Below are 20,645 nucleotides of genomic sequence, written 5' to 3'. Positions count from 1 at the left end.
ATCACGTTTCATCCGAATTAAAAAAAAAGAATAGTCGATTTCCAAGTTAACACACAACTCTGGAAGCACATTCGCAACATCTTTTAGAACCCCCACCAAATTATCTCAAATCCCGCAAGACCTACTCCAAACTCAAGAGGTCCACGTTTCCCCCAACCTGCTCTGGGCTACGCACACGTGCCACGGGTCTTCCTTAACCTCCAATAAAACCCGGAATCATATGGCTTCTACACGATAGTGTAAAATCTAATTAAGTTTTTGGAAGATAACTGTTATAGCGCACGTTACAGGTTAGCACATAAACCATCTCAACTCTCTCTCGACCAGTGTGTCACTCTGGGTGCTGCTGCCGCCGCTGAAAGTACCCTCGAAGAGATAAACTCACTAATTAAAACGGTTGGTCCAGCTCACTTGGAATGCGTCTGATATCCGTCAGATGAGGCTGACATTAAAACCTCCCGCAAGCACTGACAGTCTGCGCGACTGCTCCGAAATTAAAATAAAGTAATAACTCCGCGGTGGAGTAATTCGAAGAAAAGTACTCTCGTCTCCTCTCGCGACCACCGAACGCTTGCCTAACAGGTTGACCACCTTAAACTCATCGTTGAGGTCTCAAAAGGGTCGCCAAAAGACCATTAGCGACTATTTTGAAAAGTTGCTCTCATTTAAATTGATTACATTAGGCATCTTGCGTTCAGAAGTCGACGTAACCTCAACTCCAAGGTCTTGCGCGCGCGCGCGCTCAGTTATGAATATTAACCATAACCAGGTGCGGGAACACCTTCCTGGAGGTCGCCCCAATCGTCGTCTCACTAATTGATTGGTCTAACGATGGGTGGGACCACCGTTGCAGAATCACGGCCAAGCCAGCAGGGGGGTCTCAACTTGTCAAAAAATGGCAAGGTTTTTTTTTTTTTTTTTGCAGCATCGGGTATCGATTTACTTTCGCCGACGATGAACGGACGGACGGGTCGCATGTTGATACGTGTGTCAGGGCTCAGGTGAACCCCTGAGGACCCGCGTGACATTCTTGGCCAGGTAATCGGAGAATGGTGTTCTGATTTGTTTTGGGAAGATTTACAGTAGCTGGAGAAATTTTGGTGCAGTTGGTGAAAATTGACTTCAAATTTGAGTTAGTACAACTCACCAGAGCCGCAATCGCCAAATCAGCAACCGCGCCAACTAATGAAGAATATCCGTTACTGACCTCTACACGTCCCAGAAAGGCCTGACCCAACTCTCTAGTTCATGCAGCTGCCGCGTGCCCCCAAAATTACCACGTACGTACGCTAGACCTGCTCGTGGGCACGTGTTCCGAGGCGGTACCCGGCAATAACAGTGCAACAGTGCCAGCACAAACGCGTCATCAGCCGAACCCACTTCTTCCTGGTCCTGGTCCAAACCTCCAGCTCAACCTCATCCATAGAAGACCGCGACCATCAGGTAACACCGGAAGCCAGCCTTTAGGCGGTGCGGCGAGCGAAGAAGACGCCCGTAATTAGCAGGTTTTCGAGGCGGTCGCAACTTCTTTTCGCGTAGACTTCGTAGACTAAATACAGAAATTAAGTTTACCACCTTTGAACTCCATATTTGGTTGGCTGCTGTGGGGGTGGAGCTCTTTCTCCACCACAGTCTAACCCCGACAGTTTGACCCCACTCAATTCAACACTCTCTCTAACTGTGTTCCCCCAAGCCATCGAGGTTCAATCGAGGGGTCAACAGGTGAGGCACGGTGTTCGGCGTTCCCTTCATCTAGCACGTGTGTTTTGAGAGTTGATTTTTCCTTCTCAAACCGCGTAATTGGGCTTGGAAATGAGCGGGTTTGGCTCGGACTAGCAGTGTTGAGGTCTTTCTCCGTCATAATCTGTGGCATCACGCGCCGTTGTTTTTGTGCCTCGTGGAAATCGATTTGGGGTTCGATTGCTGATTGGTACCTTGCACGCGGGTACGGCGTTACCGCGTAGAACGGTTGTTTCGATCTAATGATTGGTAGCACATTTTCGGGATGAATGAAGATTTTGAAGTTTTTTACGGTTTTGTATTGTATTTCATTCGTGATTTGAGACACTACTATTTTTGTCATGTTTTTAAAATTTGAGACAATTAACACCCATTTATATAACAATCTTCAACATTAGTGTTTTAGAAGGTAATGTCATCTACCACACACTAATTTGCATTTTTCTGCTGTACTTTCAGTTGGTGCTCAACTGGTAAGTCTTCATATCGACGTAGCTTTTGGACGTTTCAAGAACAACGCGTTTTTATGTTTTACTTTAAAAAAAAACAAAAATTAAAACACGCAAAAAAAATTTAGCCATGATTAAAATGCTGTGTTTTGATCTAATTTTCATTGAACTTTCAATTTGATTTTTGGACAATATAAAAAGCATTTACTGATATTGGAAATGTTGATTAATATAGTTTTGAGCATGAGCATGAGCATGGTTGACTGCCAATGAGCTGCTACTCCGTTATTGACAGATCAGCTGAAGTTAAACAATGAATCAAAAATGATCAGTGGGAGCCAACCATCCGTTCACTGTTTAACCTTTGAAGATCCTTACTTTATTAGTCAATACCGGCGCCCTCCCATAACAGACCCGTCGGCGAGCCTTTCGAGCAACGGTGCTATGGGAAGGTCTTTCTGGTTAGCACACACAATCACTCACACACAGTTATTTTGCTCCACTATTAACTCGACGATCCAAATTGTCAGTGCGTCTTTCGATCATTATATAGAAATGGCTTTTTCACCGCAAATAAATAAAACCTCGAAAAATGTAAACACAATCCACCCGACGCCGTGCCTTCCGATCAACGATGATATAGGAAGGGCTTTGAAAATCACAAAACAATAAATTAAGACACACACAATTTATGACCAAAAACACACAAAAAAAAAATCACTTTTCACTCCGAATATTTTTTACACCGCCTTTACAAATTACGCGCTCACCCCATACGAATTGCAATACAAAAGCACACACAAAAAATTAACCTGAATAATCACGACTTCGCGTCCCCACTTCCAGCGCACCAATGATGCTATTATTCGATTACCACCTGTTGATTAATATAGTTTCTGCCATAATCTTCATTATTCTATTGAGTGATTCGACAGAAACGTGCACGCATCCTGGTCTGGTGGCGAGTTGAAGCACTACGCGACGATGTTCGGAGTGACAGCGTGCTTGGAAATATTCAGATTTTTTGCAGTTTTTGATTTTTGTTTCATTCAAATGTTTTTTTTTAACATCGATTAACGTTATTGTGAAGTGTGGCAATCGCATAAACGAATCAAATGATAAATAAATCTTACGGGCTGAGTTAATTTTTCATATTTTTTTCCTCAAATTTACCCAAAAGCTCATTTGAAAAATTGATTTAAATAAGATTTAATTGATTTATAATGCTCCTTATGTGTGTATAATTGATAGAACAATCCATTAGAGTCATATTACAGCATAATTACAATAATTTTCTTCAAAAATGACCAGTTATTCGATTTTTTCCAAAAAAAAATCCAAAAAATCAATTTTAACGTCAATATTTTGGTCAATCAGGAGAAAAGCATTCTAACGTCAATATTTTGGTCAGTCAGGAAGAAAAGTTATGTTTAAACACTTTACATTACATTTGATCATTATTTTCAACTTTTGCAACATTTAACTCATGTTATCCAAAATATCGATCAGCTTTTTAGAAAAAATCGTTTAAATAAAATACCGGTCACAATTAATCACTACAGATCACCACGCATTATGATTGCTAGCGAAATTGCCACACTTTGCAATACCACACTTTTCTGAAAATGTTTGACTTAAAACTGCTCAAACTGTATGGGGGCTGCCCGAACACCGCTGGAACAACAGCGAACCTTGCGAAAAAAACTTCGTCGAATTCTTCAATAGATAGATGAGTCCAAAACCATTAAAAAATGTATTTTTAATTGAATTTATGCATGGTCGAGGCAAAATTCACTGCTCGTAACAAAATTTCGACATAAATTTTAAAAGTTTTGTATGGAGCGTAACACGACCAATAATAAGGCTTAAAACTTGATCTGAGAACTTTTCAAAATCCGTACCCTCGCTAACCTTCATCCAGATTAAAAAAATATGTAATCAAAACTACGTTAATAAACTTTATATATTTCTCGTGTTTGGTAAGAACATTGGTGCACTATACACTGATGCACTATTGGTGAACTATACTGAAATGCGAAAATATAAATTCTTTGGTAAGATTTTGCTTAAAAAATCGATTACTGTTTATTTCATTCTATATATTGAAATCTGTTTATAATATGGTACATGAAATACATAAAGAAAAAATAGATAAAATAGGCCAGTTCAAACATAAAACTAATTTCCATTGCAATTTTCAATCTCGTTCTTCAAGTGTTCTGATTTTTTAATCGAGAGTTTCAAAGATATTCTTGTCTACATCAGTCGATATAGGATTGGTTTGCTCATTGATTTATGTTTACATGAGATGCGTTCTCTATAGTTCAACATTCTGTCTCAAGTCTCAAGCTCTTAACCTGCAAATAGAATAGATAAGATTAACTTTCATAATTAATTAAGAGCTTATTGACTCACTTTACATTTTCAATTTTGGAAATTTTCATGGCCACATCCTGTACTGTTCACAGATTGGTAGTGTTCTACTAGAGCCTAGATCCCAGCTGGATTCTCTTGGAAATTGATCTATGAATTAAAGTTATCAAAAAAATCAAATTATTCGCTCTACAGCATTGCCTTGGCGTTCTCGATTGCGAGATTCCTACTCGAAACTAAGTGTCCGAAGGCTTGATTGTTGAGGCAATTGCAAACCTCTTTTTACACCTTAGCTTCCATCCACCCCGGGATTCGAACTGACGACCTTTGGATTGTTAGTCCAACTGCCTACCAGCGACTCCACCAGGACAGGACCCAGGGAGACGACTCCTACACCTGGACTGAGCTAACGACCTAACCTTTTTTTTTTTTTAGGTTAGTCCGGGGCCTACATTTACTTCCCGTCCGACGGAAGGCGTGATCAGACAAATCTCGTCTCGAAATTTGCCACCGGGACCTACTGGGATCGAACCCAGGCCGACTGGGTGAGAGGCAATCACGCTTACCCCTACACCACGGTCCCGGCTTAATTAAAGTTATATAATTACCAAAAATATACATACGCACATTGTATTCACATGGCTCATTCCGCCTCAACCGTACACAGCACGCGACATCAACATTTTCTGAGCAAGCTCAAACTTGGTAGAGCCAACAACAAGCAAGAATTTCGAATTTCGGTCATGTTTTGAAAACTTTGGGATGGCGTCAAAAAGAAGGGGGTGGTCTGAATTGAACGAAAATCGAGATTCTCTCTTGTTCGGGGTGGTATCAATAGCCCCACCAAATTTGAGCTCGTTCAGAAAATGTAGACTTCAATTTTGCACTTTTTTGTGCACGAATGAGGTGAAATGTCCCATATGCTAAACCGATACTCTGCAAATGTATTACCTGAAAAAGTCGGACATAGCAGCTTACTTGAACTCAATTATCTTTGTAAAATTCAACAGTAGCATCGTGCCTTGCATTTGCTTTTCTTAGTTTCTCATCTCGCGCCGCATCTTTAATCACCAATTGTCGGCTTCTGCTTGCAATCAAACGGTTATACGAAACTAACACATAGCTTTCGTTATTTTCTACAAGGTTTTGTCTCTTCAAATCTTCAAAACAAACAATCAACTCGTAACTTCCTCGATTATCCTTCCTGGCAGTTCGTCCCTTAATCTGCGTCTCCTCCTTAACGTCGACCGAAAAGAAGCTCTGAATGACGTGCATTCCTCCGTTCTTCTCAACGGCCACACTGGACTTGTAATCGACTCCTCGACCCATCTCGCGAGTCGCCAGCGTGATCGTCCGACTCACTCCGGCATCGTTGATGAAGCGTTCCTTGTTGGTGAGATTGGTATTAACGGTCAGCACGTTCAACCGATCCAGCAGAGCCGCGAATTGCTGCTTAAAGGCTTCAACCTTGAGATCAGTGTCGAACACGACCAGAACCGATCTCTTTGCGTTAATCATCGTGTTGATTCGGCCAAAGATGGCGTTCATCCATTCGTTGACGGTTTTTAAACATCTGAAATCTTGCGTTGCGTTGAACTTAAGGTTTGATCCGCCGAAGAACGATGGCATCACGGACATCTCATTGATATGGTAGTGATCTTTGACGACCTTTTTCTCGTAGGAGCTTATTGTTGTTAAGGTTCCTGTAACGCCAAGTATCAGAGGAAATTTTTCTGGTATTTTGGCGTAAGATATGCTTCCCAAACGCAACCTTAAGTATCCGTAGTTGTATGGTTCTTGCCTAAAGGAGGTTTGTTTTAATCGAAAATAAATGAACGTATTGTAATAACTGTATGTCCATGTTCCATATAATCCAAAGCTATCTTTTGAGACAATATTTCCGAAGCTGTCCAGTTTAAATTTGCAAAAGAAACTATTATTTGAGTCGTAGTTGTTAACTATTTGTGCTATTGATATCATTTCATCAATATGTGATGAAATTAGCGATGCTGCCGTGAATGTTTTTACACCGTCATCTGTTAACAATTGAAACTGTTTGAACCTTCTCATATGTTCGTTGAACTTCGCTAATTGTGAATTGAGTGCGTTGCTCAAATAAACATCAATTGTTTGACGAATATCATAGCTTTGATTTTGAACAAGCTCCCAAATCTTTAGCTGAATTTTATCTAATCCGGGAATATGCGGAAACGTCCCGAGGTTGTATGTTTCACCATACAAATTTTCATCGAAAAATACGTCCACCTCATCAATCAACAATATTGGTTTCGATCGACTCACTGCTGAAAATTGAGTTCTAGTAGGCAAACCAATGCAGCTACGAATATATTTTTCTGCATTCCCTGCTATACGATCAATTTGCTCACTTGCCGCATCCTCAAAAGTCTGATACGTTATCTTTGATCGAACGCCAAAGTAGCCGTAAAAATCCTCAAAGTCTTTCCAATCTCTCGTTGTCAGATATTCGCTGTAGCACATGACCTGCACGGAATGTCCACAGAGGGCCAAAACGGCTGCCACCATCGCCAGAACCAGCGATTTGCCCTGTCCGGTCAACACTTGAGCCAGATGCTTCCGAACACCCGGATCCTCCCGGTCTACACTAAGCAACCGGAAAACGCAAAGAATCTGGATGCAGTGCGGCTTCAGATATTGTCCCGTAATGGCCACATCCGTGCAGCGCCCAAACTGCAGCCAAGCCGGCAAGTATTTTTGGTAGTTTTTCCTGCTTGAATTTTACCGTCCAATTTGATGTTATGGAATCTTCAACCATTTGTGAGGTATCCTTGATAATAGTGTCAATCCGGGATGATGTGGATAGGTTGGAATCGATGGCCATAAACTGTTCGAATTGTTTGCTGTATTTTTCATAAGCCGAACGCAATCTATCTTCATTGTAGTCCGCTTTGTTAAGGGTTTTGTAGAGTTTCAAAGCGGTATCAATGTCTATCGCATTCATGTTTCGAATATACCAGAACGACTCCTTAATTAAAAGAACTCTCTTTTCGAAATCTTCAAATGAATTGCTTTCGTTTGATACGTTTGTGAAAGGTTTTGTGCTTTCCTCCAGGAATTGATCGAAACTGATGTAATCTGGTTGTTCCTTGAGATACAACAGGGAACTTCTGACCGTGGTAATGCACAGTCCGGTGGCGTTCAACTGCTCCGACTCTGTCAAAGCATTGGCATTGCTCCAACGCTCTTTCGTCTCCAGATCTACGATGCACTTCAAAAGCATTTTGATCGTTTCAACTAGGAAGTTACGGGGTAGCTCATGTTTGTCAAATAACAAATGGAATAGTTTTTCAAATTGTTTGACATCTTTTACGCAGTAGCATTGCTTGTCACTATCCATCCACTTGTTCTCAACCAACTGAAGTATTCCTTTTTCAATAAAAATCTCGGTGTACCTTTTCGATGGCATCCTGACGAACCACTCCATAGGAAGGTTGTGTAGATAGCTCAAAAATTCTTCATATACTCGGCAAAAGTTCACTAGTTCCACCATTTCTACACGTTTATCCAAAGCCTCAGCCATGCACTTCAACAGTAGCGATTGGATTTCCTCCACGTGCTGCTTCGAGCTTTCGCCAGAAAGTTTCGTCAAAAAGCCGTCAATGGCTTCACTGCGTTTTCTCCAGTATTGGGCGAACACCTCGATCAAATCTCGATAATCCTCAAATGACATTCGTCCCTCAAGTGATGTTCGGTTCATGAAGCCGATCTGCTTCAGTAGAAGTTCATTGTCCTGCTCATTCTTCGGGTTAGCAAATGGGCCAGCTTGGGCCACAAATCGGATCGTGTTATGAGTTGTCACGCGAAGAGACTCCAACAAATCAGACGTAATTTGACCGGACAGTGAGTAATTAATGTAAAGGTTCAGCAAAGCTGAGCACATTTTCACAACGTGTTGGTCGTTGGAGAAGAGCTGCGCGATGGTGTCGTCCAGCAGGCAGATCCACACGTGCAGTTCGTCTGGCAACATTGCTATGTCGTTTTGATTTGCATTCGATTCAACGTCCACAAACACTTTGAACGTGTATGGAAATCGGTGATGCGATGTACTTCTTCCTACCTCGAAATGGTTGATCAGTTTTAGTAACAGTTTGAACTGATGTTCGATGCTTTTTTCCATGGTTGATGGTGTTGACGTCCAACTTATTTCTTCAACCTGTTTCCAACCTTCTATACGATTATATTTTAAAATATTCTCAATTGATTTCGTTGGCTCGATTTCCTCGATGACATCCAACAGGCTTTTATTGAGGTAGTAAATGATATTTTTAGTGATTGGTAACACTGATCTCAGTTGTTTTGTGTTAATCGTAGCTACTGAAATGCAGTACCTGTCCATCATAGCCACTAACATTGGTTTTAAAATTGTGTTATCAATGGTATTCAAAAGATCCGAAAATAGTTTCAAATCTTGCCTTGTGACGAAAAGCATGTTTTTGTCGTTCATCGTTTCCAAACGGTATTTTAAAACACCTGGAGACAGTTTTAACAACTGTGATTTATGATTTTGAATACCGGACAGTACGTTTGCTCTAACCACGTCAATGCAGCTTTTGGATTTTGATGATGCACTAAACCAAGACTTGATCTTACTCAAAAAACTGCTCCTAGTTGCGTGTTTGTGTTCCATTTCAATAGCTTCCAGTATGACTTTCTTTGACTTTTCAGATATGAATCTGTTCACCTCAATTTTTGCCGTAACTTTCTGATCATCTTGCTTATCATCAACCAGAATGTTGGCAAGTTGGAACAGATCTTCCGCATTTTGTATGTTTTCAATTGTATTTGAGAACGTAGCCTTGGAGTACTCATCGTACTTTATTTTTGCGTTTTGCATTTCGTGCAAATGTTCATCAAGAAGTACCTTGGTCACTTTCAGATTCGCCAGTAGAATGTCCTTCGCGGAGTTGAAGGTACATGCACAATCTAAATCTTCCAATGGTTCGATGGTGACCTGAGCAACATACTTGTTCGTTGATGTTAACAGACCATTTTCTCCATACAATCTCCAAATGACTCCTCCATCCAGAAATCTTCCAGAATATGGTAAATTTCCGGTTAAGGAGTTGTTAATTTCATTACGCTTTATATTTTGTGTCCGATCGCGACTGTAAAGTTTTCCTGCATGCTTGAGGCATTTTTTGGGTAGTAGTAAATCACTCTCAGTGGCGCATGAGTCATTCTTTTTGAATTTTTTCCTGTCCTGTTTTGTTGAAATTTCCACTAAAATATTTTTAGTCTCTTCGACCTTCTCATCGTCTACTTTCGCAAAATCGTTCTTTTCATGGACTTTACTGGTACATGGCACCATATTTCCATCCATAACAGATTGATTCAAGCCACAGTTCAAATTGTTGGTAGTGAGCTCATCGGTGAAAATATTTGTGTGCGTTACAGGAGGTATTTTTTCCACATTTTGATCAATTTTTGAAACATCTTCTTCGATTTTTGTGGCTGACGAATTGTCAGAGTCACTTTCACATTGTTCCATGGTGATACTCTTTTGCGCTAGCTTTGTTCAACCAAAAACTAATAAACTTGATTTGGTGAAGACAGGTTCAAGACTGCAATTGCTAGCTTGTCACTCTTACTATATACCTCAGTATTCGCTACTAGATTGCAGCTCTCAAGATGCTTCAAACTTATCAAATCTATTCAAAAAATCAAATTATTCGCTCTACAGCATTGCCTTGGCGTTCTCGATTGCGAGATTCCTACTCGAAACTAGGTGTCCGAAGGCTTGATTGTTGAGGCAATTGCAAACCTCTTTTTACACCTAAGCTTCCATCCACCCCGGGATTCGAACTGACGACCTTTGGAGCGTGAGTCCAACTGCCTACCAGCGACTTCACCGAGACAGGACCCAGGGAGACGACTCCTACACCTGGACTGAGCTAACGACCTAACCCTTTTTTTAGGTTAGTCCGGGGCCAACATTTACTTCCCGTCCGACGGAAGGCGTGATCAGACAAATCTCGTCTCGAGAAATGCCACCGGGACCGTCTGGGATCGAACCCAGGCCGACTGAGTGAGATGCAATCACGCTTACCCCTACACCACGGTTCCCGGCAAATCTATTCTTATCGGTAAATAGTGTGGTGCACGCGCAGGTACCTACAATCGATAGCGCTATCTCTAAACCAATAAGATATTTTTACGATGAACTTTAATCAAATATTTGAGCTTTGTCTAGAACTATAGCCAGGGGTGGAGCTAAGATTTCGGGAAACTGGAAGAACAAACTTTTTTCTTTTCTTAATCTTCTTCCTAATCTCCATATCGACGTCGTCGTGCTATCTTGTCGCACCCGCCATTTTGACGTTCCGAGAAAAACGCGTTTTAATGTTTGACCTTGAATATACAAAAACGAGAACACGCAATGTAAACAATAACAAACACGTTTTGTTTGGCTGACCATTCTGTGCATTGTCCCGAAGTTTGGTTGAAGTTGGTTGCTGGAGTCCCGAGTTATAATTGCAAATGTTTACAGTAGTCTAGCTTGTACGTGTGACAAACGCATCCTGACTTTCCTGGCCTGAAATCCCTTTGGCCTTTTGTCGCACTTACGTCAATTTTCATGGAGTGACAAGATAGCACGACAAGATTGAAACTACTTTCATATGTAAAGTGACAAAAATGCACGAAGTTTTTTCGGTTTTTGTTGAATATCTCAGGATTGAAATCGAATTTTGGGGATCTGTGAAGGTCAAAAGGTGAGGCACTGTGAGCTGCACAAAATGGCGTTCTTAACTCAATTTGGCCTAAAATGCACGTACGACAAGTTAGCACGATGGCGACGATATGACCTTCGGCTTGCTGGGTTGGGAAACAAAGTTTGTTTACATTCGTAAGAAAAAGTGTTCCGAATTTCAAGGGTCAAAGTTTTTCTTTAAAAACATGATATAGAACGTGAAAATTTACAGTCATTCGATACATCAATCGAAAGATCACAAGAAAAGCATTCACATGAAGATAGAAGCAAATCATTATGTTTTTTTTTGTCATGTATCGATTTTATATGATTTTTTGAACATTGCTAATAACAGGACTGAACTCGGACCTTCATGCACCCTTGGACAAAGTTGTAGGGAATTGAATTTCCTACAAGAATCTCTCACTTGGACATTTTCAGGCGAGACCTACGCCACCTGCTGCCAGAATCGTGAAACGATGTTTTTCCCATACAAACTTCAACGATTAATCCTTAAATTTTAACCGATTTTGCTTAAAATTGGCACAGTAACTTTTTTTTTTGCCCGAAGAATCAAGCCAGGGAGTATCCCATGAGATTTTTCAAAATCTTAGTATTTTTTGTCACCCTAATTTACACGCAAAACCGAAATTTTTGAATTTTAGTGAACATAAAAAGACGAATATTCCAAATTGTTAGTATATTCTGCCCAGCAATATCGAGATTTTTGCCCCAGGATGATTTTGTCTACCGATGCGAAAAATCAAACGGAAAACATCGCATTTCCCTTCGAAGTTTCCTTGGCAAAGATTTGGTGACGACCACAAAAACGAGTTCTTCTCTGAATACTTAATATGACAAAATAGTCGAATTTTCAATTCTGCGCAGTATTAGCGTTTTTAGCAATTTGGGTCTAGGGGGTGAGATTGGGTCATACAAATTTCTGCATTTTTGTATGACCTAATCTCTGAATTTTAATATTTTGCCCCTGTTTACCAGAAATATAAAAAAATACAACTTTTTGTCGGTAAATTCAGATTTGGTTGTGAAAAAAACACAGTAAAAAACTTTGTAATCGATAAGATTTTTAAAACATTAGAACTTTTATTCGGCACATATCAGCATTCATTTCGTCGCCGTCGTGCTAACTTGTCGTACGTGCATTTTGGGCCAAATTGAGTTAAGAACGCCATTTTGTGCAGCTCACAATGCCACACCTTTTGTCCTTCACAGATCCCCAAAATTCGATTTCAATCCTGAGACATTCAATAAAAACCACAAAAGCTCCGCGGATTTTTGTCACTTTTCATATGAAAGAAGTTTCAATCTTGTCGTGCTGTCTTGTCACTCCCTGAAAATTTAGGTAAGTGTGACAATTGGCCAAAGGGATTTCAGGTCAGGATGCGTTTGACGCACGTACAAGTGAGACTACCGTAAACATTTGTAATTATAACTCGGGACTCCGGCAACCAAATACAACAAAACTTAGGGGCAATGCTCAGAATGGTCAACCAAACAAAACGTGTTTTTTATTGTTTACATTGCGTGCTCTCGTTTGAGTTTATTCAAGGTCAAACATTAAAACGCGTTTTTCTCGGAACGTCGAAATGGCGGGTGCGATATGATAGCACGACAGCGTCGATTTGACTTATTTCTGAACACTGTTAAAATGTTAGTTTACAAATCCACTAAATACCTAGCGCTTTTAAATATTTTCTATGTTATTTTATATAATTTTAAACAGACTTGATGTTGCAATTAAATTTAATAATTTAATAATTTTTCCACAAGCACCGGTATCTGGGGCAAATCAGAAAAATGTAACTAATTAAGACAGATGTTGATTTTATTTGATTTGCATAATTTTCTGAACATTTTTTTATTGATTTCGGTTAAAACAGGAACAGAGCAATACAATTAGTACACCGATTTCCAAATTTATAGCTCTGAAATCTCCTGTCCCTATTCAAACTGTGGTCTCAATTTTCCCCAGTTGGCGGTAGTGACTTAAAGATAATTTGTAAAATATTTTTCATACAAACCTATCTGAAATTGATCCAGTCCAGTGTGCCATTTTTATAAGGCGATTTCAAAGGATTTTTTTAAGTTTATCATCTCTTATCGTGTGATATAAAAAATAAATAAAAGAAACGTATTAATAAGAGACTTATTTACTATGAATCACAATTGATTAAAAATAATAATTAATTCCTTTTAAACTATCTAAAGTTGCAGTACTTGTCAAAATTGAAGTTAAGGTTATTACCTATTGATAGTATTGAGCTAATTCTATTAATTTATGCTTGAAAAACATGTCAAATATAATGAAAACATGATTTTATTATTGTTTCAAAAATATCCTGCGATTTTGTAACCCCTTCCCGGCCAGAGCGAAATCGATATTTTTTTACGGTTTTTTATGCCATTTTCTACACAATTGACCAAATTTTATGGAATTTGAATTGGAGGCAGTAAACATATTAAATAACACTTTGCAGAAAGAATGAGATCATTTAATTCACTAGTTTTCGAGAAATTTCAATTTGAAGTGAAACATTAGGTGTGCCCTGGTGCAACCATGGGCGTTACAGGGTTAAAATAGTATTCCCGTCTCCCTGGAAATTTTAATTCCCCATTTTACAGAAAAGATCACAAAAGCAGTTCATAAAATAAGTGGCAAAATGATGATGCGTTTTAAAACTTCAAGCGTCAAATTTTCATATCTGGCATCACTGTACGTACATTTTGAGTACGCCATTGGATTCTACGTCAAAAAGTCTCCGGGGTCGAGGGAGGGCAAAAAAAAAATTTAAATTACAAGCCATAGTCTCAACATTTCAATGCAAAAAGTGTTTTAAAATGCATTTTACACTTGTTCAGTAGCGTGGTTCACGTTTCTATGAAAAAGACAAAAATTTTCAGGAGTGCTTCTGGGGACATAAAAGAACGAAATTCCGGTTGATGCAAGACAAAATAACAACTTTTGTCTTTTTCATAGAAACGTGAACCACGCTATTGTTCAGTTGTTTTGCAATCATTAGTTTTCAAAAATAGTCAGATTTGACGAAAACAAAAAGAAAAAAAATAGCGAAAAAAACTTTAAATAAAATTTGTACCAGCCTTACACAAAAGTTGTCTTTTTGTTAAGCTCATTTGAAAAATGAGGTTTTTCAAAATTCATCTTAAATAGATAATCATTATCTTTGCAAATGTCCTTTAAGAAAAAAAAAAGTTTAACAAATTGATATGAACACTAAAAAATAAGGCAGTCAAACGTGAGTTTGGAAACATAAAAACATGGTCGGGAATATTCGTAGAAAGAAGAGCAGTGCTGTCATTTGGGGTGAATAGGGACACATGGGACGAATTGAGACAGCTGTTTTGTAACTGCAACATATCTGGATATTTTTAACTGGTTTCGGCTAGAACAAACACAGAACAACAAAAAAGTCAAGCAAATCTTCAAACCGAACAAAACTGAACAAGCCCCTTCAGCCTCTCCGTCACGCTCCATTGCAGTGTGACAGAACGAAACTGAAAGTTTGTTGGCTTTAAGCCAACACAAAACCCGCGCATCCTAGTTAATTGGCCACTTATGGCCGTGCACACGTGGTCTCGCCAAAAGCGTCGATAGTCGCTCGATGCCGCGACTCACGCGAACTGCAGCCATGTATTACTACTGGCGGGAAGGTAAATAAAATAATTGTTGATAATAAAAGGGGTTTTTCTTTTTTTTGCTAATGGAGTTGAAGTGCAGCATCGCTTTCGCGAGGTGGTCGTTATGCAAGTGTGCTTACCAATTCCGTCGAGGTCCTCTGCCTAGGTTCGGTTGAGTCAGCCAGTCGGTCAGAGGGTTTTAATTACTTGACCGAGCTGCAGTTTGCTAGATAAGAGCGCCAGCTGAACAGGTGATCGGAACTCTAGGAACACGTTTTACGACCTCATGGAAAAGGAAGAAGACCAAGAAGAGATCCCTTAGGCGATCCTTCAGACGATCCTAGAAAGAGTTGGCTTAAGTTTCTCTGGAACTACAACTTGTTCGTAGGTTTATGATCATAAAAACGACGTAAACACACGAGCTTATCGATTATGTTTTACTTTTCGAAACTTCCCAAGGTAGACTGACTGTTTGGTGGTTTGAGTTTGTTTTGCATGTGCCGTAAAGCTACTGGAGTTACGCGCAGTAATGGGGGGCCTTTCCAGGTTGCCCGTCGTGGATATTCTGGACTCTTACTTTGTATGACGCAGTTATGTTGGCAGATATTCAAAAGAAAGAAATTGGTTGAATTAATTTGATCGGAATCTGGACTGGAGAATCGGAGTCGGCGGAGTTGGGGTTTTTTTTTTTTTTTTGGGAATCGACGGTCATTTGTCCTGATAGAACAAAATTGAAGAAAAGCTTAAACAAATCTGAGCTTAACTTTTTTATTTGCCGATTGTTGGCGAAAAGCTGAGCAATGGTGTCATCCAGCAGGCAGATCCACACGTGCAGCTCATCCGAAGGCTTTGTTTGCTTGCTCAACCATTTGCTTGTTTTTGGGGTTGGCTTCGATGCTTTCAAAAACTTTAAACTTGTAGGGATACCGCTCGCATGATGAAATCCTTGTCACCTCGAAGTGATTCATCAATTTGAGCAGCATTTTAATTTGAAACTTCAACCTTTGGTCTAGCCTTGACGGTACATAGATCGGTTCCACTACAATACTCTTTTGCCAACCTATTGCAGAACTGTGCTCTAAAAAGTTCGTATATAACTCAATTCCACCCCAAATTGGAGTAACACAATGAAGCCCATAATTTGTTTATTATTATATTTAAAGGCCGGGTCCGGTGGTGTAGTGGCTAGCGTGGTAGTCTCTCACTCCAGTATGGCCTGGGTTCAATCCCAGACGGACCCGGTGGCATTTTTCGAGACAAAATTTGCCTGACCACGCCTTCTATCGGATGGGGAAGTAAAACGTCGGTCCATTCGCGTAAAAGAGGTTTTGAGTGACTCACCACACATAACCTTCGGACGAATTTGGCCTTTCAATTTGAAATAAAAATAAATCGAAACCGCTTTTTATAAAAATATTTATTTTTGCAAACGATCATAAAATTTCAGTTCAATGAGATAACAAGAGCTTTTACAAACAATTAATTTTCTCACAACACTTCTCAAAGACTTCCTGTGCTCTCATTAACAGTCAACATTGATTTTCAACAAGCTGTAACTTTGTGTTGACCGAGCTACGTAGCCTAGTGGTAACGCTTCCGCCTCGTAAGCGGTAGATTGGGGTTCAAATCCCGACTCGGACCAACATAACTGGTGATCTTTTCCCTTCTGGATTCGATTGCTTAGTAAAGGGAAGGTAGTGTATCGTCACAAACTGGACCTTATCACGACACCTTAGGGAGGCGACCTATGGAATGTTAACATTAACCTAAAAAACTGCCACTGAATCCGCTTTGTAAATGCCGGCCCCGATTTTCTTCACGGGTCTTCCCCTCAGGAACTGGGAAAGATTTACTACTTACTTTTGTAACTTTGTGAAAATTACATGAAATATCAACTTCATATATACCATTGGATTTGTAATTTAATCAGCATAAATATAAAAATATTTCATATGGTGGTTTAGAAGGCGGGTTCCCTGGGGATGGGGTCAAAGGAAAAACAAACAGCGTTACATGGAATTCAAGGGCCCAAAGCACATCGTAAAATGACCCAAAATACCAACTTACAGCATGTAAAAAAAGTATTTACACCAGCCCGGGAGCATGTTGCCAGCTCCCATACAAACTGAGCGTACCCCGTTTTGTGGGACCAGTTGGCCTAAGATGGCGGCCTTCGATATTATCTACCCAAACTTTTGAAAATGGCGAATAGTTAAAATAAATACAGTTTTTTCCTTGTTTTGGTTTAAAACGACAAAATAAGCATTCTGGAATCATTTTCTTTGAAAACTTGTTCAGAGATACGCCACATTCAAATATTAGTCTAGAAAAGTTGAAGTGAGCGTGCCGCAAAAGCCGTCACGAAAAAAAAGTTTCCTATGCAAATTTTGAGTAGCGTATTTGTTGGGCGGACTCCGACGAGGCCCACTTGCCATCTGTCGGTGAATACGCGGAACTCACGAAAACTGTCATCTTAAAGTCCGGTTGATTTACACCCCTTGGGCACTATGCACATTTTGTGATGAAACATGTAAACAATTTAAAGTTTGACAGAAATCTAGTACTACGTTTTGTTCAGAAACTCATGCCGAATATTTTGCTACAAAAAGCTCATGAAAAGATGATTTCTATAAAAAGTTAAATTACAAATACTTTTACAGAAATCAAAAAAGGTGCAAAAAAAGTGTGTACACCTTTTGAAAAATCAACATAAATAAAGTTATTTGTTGACAATTCAACATCAATCCAGTCTCCGAACTCCGAATAGGCATCCTATTTCTTTTCATCAGCTTTTTGTAGAAAAATGTTCGGCATGAGTTTCTTAACAAAACATAGTATTGGGTTTCTATCAAACTTTAAATTGTTTACATGTTTCATCACAAAATGTGCATAGTGCCCAAGGGGTGTAATAGTAGTTTATGCAACAAGTTGCAAAAAGTAGATTTTTTCAGCACGAGTCGTACATTTATCCAACGAGGGTTACCGAGTTGGATAAATACGATGAGTGCTGAAAAAATCAAGTTTTGCAACGAGTTGCTTACAACATTTTTTGCAATTCCGAAAAACACCCATTGAGTGAAATTTTAAGTCAAATTTTCATGTATTTTGTCAATAAATCGTTTAAATAAAAAAATGTTGAAAAGTGTTACTTTTCGAAACAAGTGCTGAAAAGTTCAACTTTTCAGCACCCATTTCAGTGCTGAAAAGTAGAACTTTTCAGCATTTATTTCGATTCTGTTATTTTTGGTACAGAAAAGTAGGCTATTTCGTCGTTCAAGAATGACAGGAAAAGTAAGTAGTTTCACGACGGAATTGCAAAAATACTTTTTTTACATGCTGTATATACGTTTTTGGAAATATTTTTTACATTAAGAAAAAAATATTTAAAAAATGTTAAAAAAATAAACAATTTTTGAAAACAGAATCAGTAACTATTTTTGCAATATCTATATTCATTTATTTTGAAGAAATAAAGGCATGCGACATATCAAAATTCATTAAATTATTCAAGGAATTGATATATGAGCAATTCAACCTGATTCGGTTGAACCGGTAAAATTACCGGTACTGGTATATATAAAGTTGATATTTCATGTAATTTTCACTAATTTACAGCTTTTTGAAAATCCATGTAACGCTAAAACGGGGCTTAATATTCTACGGGTAATTTTCTGACATAGTTGCCTGACTGTTAATTATTCTAGAAACTCTAACTGTAACCTCCAAATCCGCCAGCGAAGTGCTCTCGCTGGAAACGGACGCGAATGGTTCGGTGCATTTCTCCAGGAAGCGGTCGAAGCTGGTGAACTCGGGTTGCTGGTTTAAATGCGAGACAGAAAATTTGATCAACTCCATCAGTCCCATCGTGGCTTTCAGCTGATCCGACTCGGTGAGTTCCCGACCGCTGCTCCAATGTTTCTGCACCATCATATTGTTGATGTAGTTCAGTTGTGATTTGACAGCGACTAATGTATAGTGAGGGGGCAGTTGAGCTTCATCAATTAGTACCTCGTAAAGAGTTTTGAACTTTTCTGGGTCTTTTACTCGAAAACATCTGTTTTCCACAGCAGTTAGTGCTTGTCTTTCGGTGAAAATGTGGTTGTACTTTATGGATGGCAGCCTGACGAACCAATCCAGTGGGAGATTGAGAAGTTCGGAAAGTAAGCTTTCAAACGCCAAGCAAAATGTTTTCAGCTCTGCCAGCTCGACCTTTTTATCCAGCGCTTCAGCAATGCACTGCAACAGTAGCGATTTTATTTCCTCAACGTCTCGTTGAAAGTAATTTCCGGGCAGTTTGGCCAGCAAGCGTTCGATGGACTCGTTGCGTTGTTTCCAGTAGTGGGCGAACACCTCGATTACGTCCCGGTAGTCGACGACGGTCATTTTCCCGCCACGTAATGTTCGGTTCATGAAATCGATCTGCTTCATCAGAATGGTACTGTCCTGTTCGTTTTGTGAGTTCACGAATGTTCCTGCTTGGGCCAACAGCCGGATTGTATTGTGGGTAATCACCCGAAAAGATTCCAGCGAATCCACCGTCAGCTGCTGACCCAACAAGAAGAGCTTCAGCAATGCTGAACACAGTTTCAGAATGTATTGGTTGTTGGAAAAGAACTCCGTAATCGTGTCATCCAGCAGGCAAATCCACACGCGTAACTCGTCTGGAAACTTTGGAACGATGCTGGTGCGTCCGAAAACTTTGTTGGCTTGCTCGATAACATGCGAAAACTCCAGGTTTGATTCAATATCTTCAAATGACTTGAATGCATAGGGAAATCGTAGCATGGACGTGCTTCTTCCTACGTCAAAATGATTCATCAATTTGAGAAGCATTTTAATTTGATGTTCGAAACTTTTCTCCAGCATCGAAGGGGCAGAGCTCCACGGAATCACATTAATCTGGTGCCACCCGATATCGGTGTATTGTGCAATATCAGTACAAGAGGTTTTCGACACGATTTCTTTGACTATATCCGATAAGCTTTTGCAAAGGTAGAGGAGAATATGGTTTGTAGACGGCAACGCTACTATCAACTGATTTGGTTGCAAACGTTGTATCATTTTGAAATACCGCTGAGTCATTGAATTCATAATTTGAGTGTTCCTAAGAGTACCACTGAGATTTGAGAATAATTTCAAGTCATTGCGTTTGACAAAAAGTACGTGACTATCATCTATCTTTTCCAAGTTGTTTCTCATGAAATCTGGAGTTGTTCCCAGAGCTTTATCTTTATAAATGCGAATCCCGAACTGTACACTTTGTTTCAGAATGTCAATGAAGCTTCCTGGCTCTGAATTTCCAAAAACTATCTTGTCCATGTTGATCATTCTGCTTCGAGATGCATGCCTGGACTCCATCTCAATAAAGTCAGCGATGATTTGCTTCGTTTGTTCAGACATAAACAAATTCGTCTTGACTTCAGCACCCACTTTCTGGTAGTCCAACTTTCCACACTTTAGAATACCATCAAGTTGATACAGGTCCTCTGCACTCTGCAGATCATCAAATGTATTCGCAAACCTCGTCTTAAACTGCTTGTCGAACACTTTTCTGCCACTTTCCTCCTCCATCAAATACTCATCTAGCAGAACTCTGACCACTTTCAAATTATTCAGAAGCACCTGCTTAGCCGCTTGGAACGAGTTTGTACGGTCAAGTTCATTCGATTGCTTAATGCTGACCTGGGCGACAAATTTTT

The 20,645-nt window shown here is 39.6% G+C and overlaps 2 protein-coding genes across 4 annotated transcripts in view; both read right to left on the bottom strand.

Annotated features, from left to right (window-relative positions):
• Positions 1-20,645, bottom strand: part of LOC6048064 — a 381,930-nt gene that overhangs the window by 198,133 nt on the left and 163,152 nt on the right. The window lies entirely within an intron of this gene.
• Positions 4,268-10,187, bottom strand: LOC119768796 (protein translocase subunit SecA-like). Of its 3 annotated transcripts, none has more exons than XM_038260016.1 (3): positions 5,514-10,187; positions 4,605-4,712; positions 4,268-4,546 (listed from the first exon to the last, which is right to left on the bottom strand). In XM_038260016.1, exon 1 carries the CDS (start codon positions 10,087-10,089, stop codon positions 7,186-7,188), a length of 2,904 nt encoding a protein of 967 aa, XP_038115944.1. In that variant the 5' UTR covers positions 10,090-10,187; the 3' UTR covers positions 4,268-4,546; positions 4,605-4,712; positions 5,514-7,185. The 3 variants fall into 3 exon arrangements, with proteins under 3 accessions (XP_038115944.1, XP_038115945.1, XP_038115946.1); XM_038260017.1 differs by having other exon boundaries at positions 4,610-4,712; XM_038260018.1 differs by having other exon boundaries at positions 5,514-10,186.

The sequence above is a fragment of the Culex quinquefasciatus genome, chromosome 3 (genome assembly GCF_015732765.1).
Source record: "Culex quinquefasciatus strain JHB chromosome 3, VPISU_Cqui_1.0_pri_paternal, whole genome shotgun sequence".
Lineage (NCBI taxonomy): Eukaryota > Metazoa > Arthropoda > Insecta > Diptera > Culicidae > Culex > Culex quinquefasciatus.
Note: the sequence above shows the minus strand (reverse complement) of the source record. Positions and strands in the feature narration are given on the sequence as shown.

Excerpts from the sequence above, each read along its gene's own strand:
- LOC119768796 (XM_038260016.1), bottom strand. The coding sequence starts at position 10,089 with ATGGAACAATGTGAAAGTGACTCTGACAATTCGTCAGCCACAAAAATC.